The following is a 10,016-nucleotide window of genomic DNA, read 5'->3' as shown; positions in this document are numbered from 1 at the left end:
TTTTAGACGTGCCGTTTTCTGGGAACTTCGAATTTATAAAGTACTAGCGGTCAGCCCCGGCTTCGCCCGTGGTACATATTTCGCAATAAAAAGTAGCCTATGTCCTTTCTCGGGTATCAAAATATCTCCAAACCAAATTTCATGCAAATTGGTTCAGTAGTTTAGGCGTGATTGAGTAACAGACAGACAGACAGACAGAGTTACTTTCGCATTTATAATATTAGTATGGATAGGTACACACTTGTCTTACGGTGCATTTACATCATTCTAACCCCACTATCAAATTCTGTTGTTGTAAACAGGCGTAGAACATTCTTTCGGGCGTTCGAAAAGATTCTATGCAATGTTCTAATACTGAACAATACTGAATACGAGGTTTCGTTTACACTAAAGATTACGAAAAATGCTCTTGCTCTAGCTCTATGTTCGTTTAATGTAAATGCACCGTCATAAATTCGTAAGTCTGTTGCGCTGTCATAACTATACCACAGCACTGATGATGAAATATAGAATGTGTGTGACCAGCCCCCCTAGACAAGTGGCTTTCTATTAGCGTAAAGTTTAATAGAATAGATTATGAATGTATGAGATTGACGTTTGATTACGACGACGACGACGATTGATTACGTCAATCTCATACATTCATAATCTATTCTATTAAACTTTACGCTAATAGAAAGCCACTTGTCTAGCCCACACTGCATAAGCTATTTTTCCCCCAAAAATTATCCATATGAAAGAGTGGTTTTGTTGTACAATATAAACGCGGAACACATTTAATTTATAATAACTATAATTGTTAATTAGGTACCGTTTTCACATAGCCAAAAGTATTACATAATATTACGTCTACCAAATAGTGCTGCTCAATGCAACTATTATACCGTACATAGTTACGAACTCGCAATTTTTTCCGTCAGTAATTTTCACACAGCAAAAGCGAAATAAGCCCAAATGAAAATAGCTGGAAGTTTTTAAATTATACGTGTCTAAAAGTTGATGGACAAAGTTAAAACGCTCATCGCGATCAAGGGTTGAAACCGCAAACTTTCAAAGTTAAATTAAGGTTAGTTTTTAAACAAGTCGAGATGTGAGCAGGATTATTTTAGTGACCATCAAACGGATTTGTACTGTTGGAATTTAATTTTTGCGGTTTTGTATTGTGGATTTATTATTAGATTGGTTTTGTTATATGATATTTCAATGAAGAAATTTTTCGAATAAATAAAATACCTATGTGCGATGATTTCGTAGATATAAATAAAATAAAGATTTTTACTATTACTTTATTTAAAATTTTTAAACTAGCTGTGCCCCGCGGCTTTACACGCATTGTTCCGCTCCTGTTGGTCTTAGCGTGATGATATCTATTATATAGCCTATAACCTCCCTCTATAAATGGGCTATCTTACACCGAAATAATTTTTCTAATCGGACCAGTAGTTCCTGAGATGAGCGCGTTCAAACAAACAAACAAATGCTTCAGCTTTATAATATTAAAAAATAAGATGAGTAAGATTATCCTTGGATTAAACTATGTTACATATTGCTATTTCTTTAATTTCCTTAAAATCTACTTTAGAAATCATATAACATCACTATGTATTTTATAAGACCCCTGCAAGGATTTAATTTTCAATACTGTTATTAATCCAACTTATCTAGATGGGAAAAACATTGTAATCTACAAGAAAAACTATCATAACATGCAATTTCCGTTAACACAACTGAAACCAACATCTTTTATTTAAACGCTGTAAAGAAATTCATTCCCTATCTATCAAGTTGCCTTTTTATAAAATAAGATTTTCTCACAAAGGCAAGAATCAAATTGCAATATTGGACTATCAATCTTTACCTGTATAAAAGGGTCTCAAATAATATATTGTTAAACTACCTCGGTTTAGGTCCATTAACTATGATATTTAAGTAACGTATCATATATAAACTATGAGGTCATTATTATACTAAAATAAACTATGAGGTTATTATTATATATCTGTTGTTATACAGAAAACATGAAATGATATTATTCGTCCTACTACCTAGATATAATAAACATCATCACCTTAGTTTTATTTCATTAGTTATTACTTATTACTATATGAGCATACGGATATGTTTCAGAAATAAACTTGTTAAAATTTCCTAGTGTTTAAGCCTTCTTTGATCTGTGTTATAGGAAATGAAATCGTCTGAGTAACTAAAAAAAATAATTATTGAAATTCAAATTCAAATTCAAATTCAAATTGTCTTTATTTGCTGAATGTAGTTACATAGCTGAGGTACAAAAACGAAACATTCTTGAGAAATAGAACAACAGTATTTTTTATATAAATAGATGGAACGGTCTCCATCATAATCAAGAAGAAAATGGGGAAGTAAACATTACTTGCATAATGCTTATAATATAAACAAATAATATTACTATTATCACAGACTATTATACTGTTCCCGTTTTCCATAATATACACAATATAATATTGTCCACACAAAATAGATAAATTCACCTCTCATGGAACATACTTACTATTTCGAACTATACAAGAACTTACAATATATATATGTATTATTATATTATATACAGTGTCACGTAGTCCGTCCACTCGAAGGCTTTATTTTGTTTTGCACCTTGCACTTCGTAAAGCTAGGGATACAATATTTTGTTAAAATTTATTTTCCTTGTCAATTGAAGTTGTAAGAAACGTTTGGAAACTGAAAGATTGTATGATAATATTCTATGTTCATCAAAATAAATATTTTTCTGTACATCATTTACAGAATCATAAATTACGCATTTGATCATAGAGCAAGTTTCTAGCAATAACATATTATTAACAACTTAAATATCACAGTAAATATAGGGAAATAGATGATAATTTCTATTTTCGATCCTAATTGAGTATCATATAAAAAAACGGTATATTTTTCGACCCAGAATTGTAGAAATATAAAATTGCTTCAAAAATAAAATAATGTAACAGTAACATTCGAACAGCTCTCTCTAGCTTAAATGTTTCAGAATTCTAAAAATTTATGCATATAAATATTCAAACATTAATTTATTAGTAACTAAAAATTAAATAAAAATATTCCAACAGTGAGTTCTAGCTTAAAACAGAAGCGAATTTCACAAATTCCACTTAATATTGGCTACCTGTTGGAAAAACAATAAACGTAAGGTCGTCTCTGGACGAAATATGCTCTGTTGAATGAAAATGCTTCTAAAATTCCATTAAATATGTTTTATGCATTGAATATTAGTTTAGTACCTATTTAAGAAGGAATGAATGAATGAAAAATTATTTATTGTACACCGTACATTTTAAAAACTTACCAATATATTCTACAATGCATAGATGGCAACCTTATCGCTGGCCGCGATCTCTACCAGGCAACCCAGATATGACGAGGTAAATAAATGATACATGGTGGTACTTAAAGGACTTGGAACGCTGAGATTGTTATAAAACATTTTGCATTAATGCATGTATATTTTGCTACGTCTATTTATATAAATAACACGATATAGAAGAAAGATTTGTTTTTTATTGGTTCGTCACGAAATAACTAAAAAAACCGCTCGAATGATTTAAAGAAATAATTTTACTGTATTCTTATTTGATGTCAATTTATATATGAAACGTATTTTAAGATTTTAATTTATGCTTCTAATTTTTGACAAAAGCAGTGGAATAAAAATACAGTTAATTTAAACAGCTAATTAAATGAATACAGTTTTAAAATCTACATTTGCCTCCATTTTTATCCTTCATTTTAATCCAATAAGATCACAGATCGTTCGAAGCAAGTGAAAACCGAAATAAACGTTCCATTTCCCGGTATTTGTTCGGGAAATGCTGAATTCAATTACTGGATTGGTACTTTGGAAAAACATTAGCCAATTGTTTTAGGGAATGCCAGGAAATGCATCGGCGATCTGAATTCATTGGGAATTCTTTTTCGCCACTTAAATACTAAGAGGGTTGAGACGTGAGTTATTTTTTATGGATATCGATTTAGTGAATAAGTAAGATTTTGTGGGATGAGTAGGAATAATAAATAATAAAATGATTTGGTTTTGATTTAATAATATTAGTAAAATGGTAAGCATATAGAAAATGAACATCCTTTCAAGATACATGAACTGAAGTCATCATAATAAATTCAATAAAAATGTTAAATTTTTTATAAAGATCACATATCGATTTTTTTAGATCTTGCAGCATACTTTACAGCCAGTTAAAGACTAAGTGTAGAGATAAGGATAGGAATTTCTCGATTAAGAATACAAAGGCTCCACATGCTTTCATAATTTAATCGACCATTTTTATTAATTAATAAAATATCTTAAAGCGTAGCAGCTCGTCTCGCACCAGCAACAATGCCGGCCCAAGTCTCCTTCACAGTCGGCTCAATATACACAGGATCCATGAAAAAGCCTCCAAAGAAACCGTGCAGTTCAATCTTAAAGGTCAGAGGAACACCGATCTTATGCGCGTAGTCTGTCGCCATCCCTGAAGCTCTAAAACCACGGGTCAGAGCTTCATTACCAACTCTATATCCCAAGGGGAATATACCAGGTGCATAATTGTTCATAGCATCAGCCATGGCCACTCCAACTGTATGCAGGCCAAGCGCTTGATTGGATAATGTACCGTCGTGACCCCAAGGATAGACAATTAAGGAACCAAAAGAGTGAATAGAGATGTACATTTTCAGTCTGTCGAGGTGCTGGTGGAATACGTCTCGAAGCATTCTGGCTTCTACTTCAGAGAAGGTTCTGTTCCCAGGGTACACGTAGGAGCAAGGCTCTGTGCTAGTGCCGACCGTGTCCCAGAAGAAATCGAAGTTTCTGTCGATGTCGACTCCGATGCATACGGGACTGAGCGGATGGTTGTCGTTAGAACGGTTCTTGTGCCAGGCTGGGTTCTAGAATGAAATTTCGTGTCTGATATATTATCCGTTGCAATCAAAATACAATGTAAGGAAGGCAGTGTTTGAAATTATAGCAAAGAACGAAGGATGAAACCGTATACAATGCAACAGATACAGACAAAATCAATTTCTATTTATTATTTTTATGCACTTATTCATCACATTTTGGATATTTTACTGCAGGTCTAAATAATTTTATTGTGGCTAAGGAACAAATTTTTTTAAATTCTTCTAGTTTTTGTAGTAAATCCACTCCATACCGAATATATTTATCAAAATAGTATGTATTATATTGGATGTAATTTAGAAAATAATGTTATTCATTTACGATCTTTCGTAATACATATATCTACACAAAAAAACCTATCATAGTTTACATAATATACGTATTACATACATTTAGTTTTTACATTTATATCATATTAAGCTTACCACAGTATAAGTATGATGAAAGCCATCAGGATTGACCATAGGCATCAGAATCCAGTCGAATTTGTCCAAAAGATCAGGTTCAGTGATATCTTCAACCAATTTATGAATAGCATACGTCACAGGTGGTATAGACAACCACTCTCTACCATGAGTACCACCATCTATGAAAATAATGGGTTTCCTTCTATCTTCAAAGTTTGTGGTGGAAATCTTTAGCATCCTGATTTGTCGGCCACGGAACGAATTTGAGGGTATTTCTAGTTTCGCTATGTTTGGATATCTGCGTGCTATTTCGTCCATGTACCACTCGATCTGAAAAAATATTATTAGTTAATGTAGAAGAATTTCTTTTAAATAAATCTATACCAATAATAAAATAGGAGTGTCTGTTTTTAATAATGAAAAGACCGATTTTTACTAAATGCATGGTATACACTGTACATCTTCTGTACATATACCAAAATAGTAATTTTTAGAATTTTAGTCTGTCTGTCTGTTCCGGCTAATCTCAGGAACGGCTGGACGGATTTTGACGGAACTAAAATTCATTCACGTGCGCGGGTGTAACCGCGGGGCGCAGCTAGTAAAGATTATAATTATTATTTATACAAAGTTGTAAATGTTATAAATATCTATCTTAAATCCATTATACATTATTTAAAACCCAGAAGATAATAAAATTAAAGAAATAGAATGCAATTTTATGTATTCAGTGCAGTTAAATCGAAACCATGATAAGCTCTTTGTAGTTTTATTTTCAACTAAATGAGAATGTTGTGCGGGAAAGTCTAATTAGAGAAAAATCGGTCAATTATAACATTAACATTTGACTCTATTGCCAGTACACTTTCTGATTTTCTAAACATATCGAATATTATTCGTAAAGTTGTTTTAATAAATTATAAATGCTCAACTTTCCTGTAATATTTTAGGTACAGGAACAGATTTTTTACAAGATGCCTTCAGTCGCGGTAATCGGTTTTTTTTTTACTGTACAATAGGGGAGCGCTTGGCCACGATCTCGCCTGATGGTAAGCTGAGATGCGGCTAAAATGTGATGTGGGTAGAACGAAGCCTACAATCCATCTCCACATTCATACCGATCCAATCAACTATTTTGGCATGAAAGAAATCTAACTTACGTCTATCCTTTCATTACTACAATGTTTCACGTTTATACATTACTAGTAACATAAGCTGTTATATATATTTAACTAGCTTTGCCCCGCGGTTTAACCCGTATTGCTCCACTCCTGTTGGTCTTAGCGTTATGATATTTCAAATCGGACCAGTAGTTTCTGTGATTAGCGCATTCAAACAAACAAACTCTTTAGCTTTCATAATAATAGTATAGATAGTTATAATAATATTATAGGATAGGATAGGAAGGAATAATACTTACTTCAAATGTGGCGAGGTATCTATGATAAGGTACAAGACTATTAATTCGTGAGGTCACATTACTTCTCCTCATTTTTTGAACATCTTCTTGAAGTTGACTGAAAAATATATTTTCATTTTATAGCTTATGTTAGTTTTAATTAATTTTCAAATATTTTTATTTCAATCAATTATGAATGTTAATAATTTTATGTTGCTATTTAATAATAATACATCATAAATAAATAAAAATTAAATCGATTGTCCGTTATTACTATCTACTGAATCGATTTTAATAAAATTTTTGCACAATGTATGAAGATTTATGCAACTTGAAAGATTGAATATGTTATATCTCAATTACGGTAAATAAAATGTCTTTTCAGGCGAGGCTCAATACTAGGTATATAGATGTCAAAGAATTATTAATTAATTAATTAAAACTTACCTCATAACATTATTTGCGTGTATTCCATACTCAATGTTCAAATCATCGAGATTTTTCAGAAAAACCTCTTGTTTTTTCGGTTCAACAATAACAATACCTTCCTGGCCTACAGACGCGTGACTAAAATAATCTAGATCCAGATCTTGAATTAGACTACCTAGCGCTTGTAGCTTGTGGTATGTTGATGGCCGTACGAAGTAGGACTTCCATCTGAAATAGATTAATTATTGTGATTAATATGAAATATTTCGTTTTTTATAGTTTTATTTATGTAGGTTGTACTAGCGATCTGCCCCTTCGCCCGTGATACATGTTTATGTTTTCTCCCCATAAGAACCATCCTCGTACTTCAAGGAATATTATAAAAAAATAATTAACGAAATCAGATCAGCCGTTCTCGAGTTAGGTATGTGCTTACCAACACAATTGGCGATTCATTTTCATACTTATAGATTTAGTATATAATATGGAATGCATATTTTTACGTAATTTAATAATGATTTAAGTACATTGTTTCAAATAGTTTTTAAATCGTTATAAAAAATACAGACGTTTGCTATTCCTTACTATATTTTTACTAAAATTTTAACAATGCTTCTGCGAAAATAATAATTGGAATTTTTTTATTTGTAAAAACTGCAACTGCAAATTGCATTTAAATCAAATACGAGCGAATGCTCATTCTAACCTCACTATGTCAAATTCTTTTAATGTAAACAGGCGTAGAGCATTCAATCAAAAAGCTTGAAAAGTTCCCAAGGGCTAGAACATGTTTATAACAAAAATATCACAATTTCCATTTCAATCTAATCGAAAGAAAACATTGTGATAAAAACGACAGCACGTGACATCGTCGTTGATTATAACCTAAAGCGCGTCACACACGGTGAAGATACTATAATATTTTATCTTAAGATACTGTTATATTTAATATTACAGTATCTTAACGCATCCGGTATCCGGTATCAGCGTTCGGACCATCATTTTTCTTTTTGTCATTGCGTACTAAGACCCCTGTAGAACCGCCATCCTGTTACAAATGACGCGAAATTTTGTGGGTCATTTGTAACAGGATGGCGGTTCTACAGGGGTCTTAGTACGCAATGACAAAAAGAAAAATGATGGTCCGAACGCTGATACCGGATGCGTTAAGATACTGTAATATAAAATATAACAGTATCTTAAGATAAAATATTATAGTATCTTCACCGTGTGTGACGCGCTTAATACAGGAGATATGCCCCTGTAGTGGAAATGAATAAACTATGAAATTACAATAAGCAAGATAAGCCTCGCGAAGAAATTGCTTAGCGAAGCAGCGCGTCTGTGTGGACATGGCTCGACCAAAAGAAAGAAAGAAAGTTTTGTCGCGTGAGAACCATCGGATAGTTCTTTGGTATATTATAATATATATGTTTAATTAAAATGTAATATTGACACGATTTAAAAGAGCAACTATGGAGTTTCTTGCCGCTTCTTCTCTGTAGAAACTGCTTTCCGAATCGGTGGTAAATGCCAAATGGTAAAACTATATTATGACGATTCAAAAGTACTTCTAGATGAAGTCTAATTGAATAAATAAATGTAAATGCAATGTAATAATATCGCGTTTGCGAATCCGTTTAAAAATGTTGATGATTAAATAAAATAGATGTCATAAGAGAGAGAGAGATGTACTAACCCATCAAATTCTTCATATTTAGCAAATGCAGAGACAAACAAACAGAAAATTATTAACGCCTTCATCATACTAAATCTAGGAAGATACTGCTGTTACAATTATTAGCTGAAATTTTTTTATCAAAATAATAAATTAAAGATTAGGTATGTATCGATGCACTAATCCATATAATATTGATTAAAATAATTATGATTAAATAAGTGAATAGTAATAATATTTGTATTCGCACGTGAATCAATATTTTAAAACATATTAACATAAATTACATCCTGAATATTACTTTCGCAATGTCATAAATTGATGTTCCCAGAATTTTAAGAAGATTATTTTGCAGACTGTATAAAATTTGGAAATTCAACGAGATTAATTCAGTTGAAATGCCATTTTTATGATGTTGGATGACACCAATTATTTTTCAGTAATTTAATTACTAATTAAAATACGGGATGGTAAATTGTTTATGTAAAATGTGCCCCCCGATTTGACCCGCATTTCTCCGCTCCTATTGGTCTTAGCGTGATGATAGCCTATAACTTTCCTCGGCTATCTAACACCGAAATAATTTTTCAAATCGGACCTGTAGTTCCTGAGATTAGCGCGTTCAAACAAACAGACAAACAAACAAACTTCAGATTTGTACACGTGTGTTAGATATTCATAAAATATTCGACATATTTTAATAACTGGTAGTAATTCCAGTACCGTAACTAGTTTATGCATGCCTTGCGATGCAATGCAAGTATTGTAAACTATTTTGAACATTTACACCTTTGGTGTCATTAAAGATAACTAATTTTAAATGAATAAATAAAACAAACAAACAAAACTGCTTAACAAAGTCTGTAAAAAAAATTGTTGTTGATTTTTTTTCAATAAGTTCTTAAAATGAGGATTATTGTCTACCGAGTGGTCAAGAATTTAACAAAAAGACAGGGGTTAGAATCCCGCCTCATGATATAATATTTTCCATTAAAAGTATTTAAAAATTTTAATCACTTCACAATAACGCATCAGACAATTAGTTATCTCATGTGACATTGTGATTATTTTTTTTAATCAGGATTAACGGATTGAGCCAAAGGTTGATTAAGTATTGATAATAATATAATAGAAATTAGCTTATTAAAATACCTCATT

General features: G+C 31.7%; 1 protein-coding gene across 1 annotated transcript; it reads right to left on the bottom strand.

Annotated features, from left to right (window-relative positions):
- Positions 1-4,343: 4,343 nt before the first annotated feature.
- Positions 4,344-10,015, bottom strand: LOC149897321 (carboxypeptidase B-like). The gene is made up of 5 exons (XM_090116572.1): positions 10,011-10,015; positions 7,199-7,408; positions 6,773-6,869; positions 5,371-5,682; positions 4,344-4,932 (listed from the first exon to the last, which is right to left on the bottom strand). The coding sequence occupies exons 1-5, from the start codon at positions 10,013-10,015 to the stop codon at positions 4,351-4,353; spliced, it is 1,206 nt and encodes a 401-aa protein (XP_089972698.1). The 3' UTR covers positions 4,344-4,350.
- Position 10,016: the final 1 nt, after the last annotated feature.

Source organism: Colias eurytheme, chromosome 26 (genome assembly GCF_061535395.1).
Source record: "Colias eurytheme isolate Ceu_HAF_F1 chromosome 26, ilColEury1 Martin Lab GWU primary, whole genome shotgun sequence".
In the NCBI taxonomy this organism is placed as follows: domain Eukaryota; kingdom Metazoa; phylum Arthropoda; class Insecta; order Lepidoptera; family Pieridae; genus Colias; species Colias eurytheme.
The sequence above is the reverse complement of the archived record's forward strand: the minus strand, read 5'-3'. Positions and strand labels throughout refer to the sequence as shown.

What these genes read in the sequence shown, in the direction of transcription:
- LOC149897321 (XM_090116572.1), bottom strand. An exon ending in CACGCAAATAATGTTATGAG is followed by an intron (nt 6,870 to 7,198) that starts GTAAGTTTTAAT and finishes TATATTTTTCAG; the next exon opens with TCAACTTCAAGAAGATGTTC. An exon ending in GATACCTCGCCACATTTGAA is followed by an intron (nt 5,683 to 6,772) that starts GTAAGTATTATT and finishes ATATTTTTTCAG; the next exon opens with ATCGAGTGGTACATGGACGA.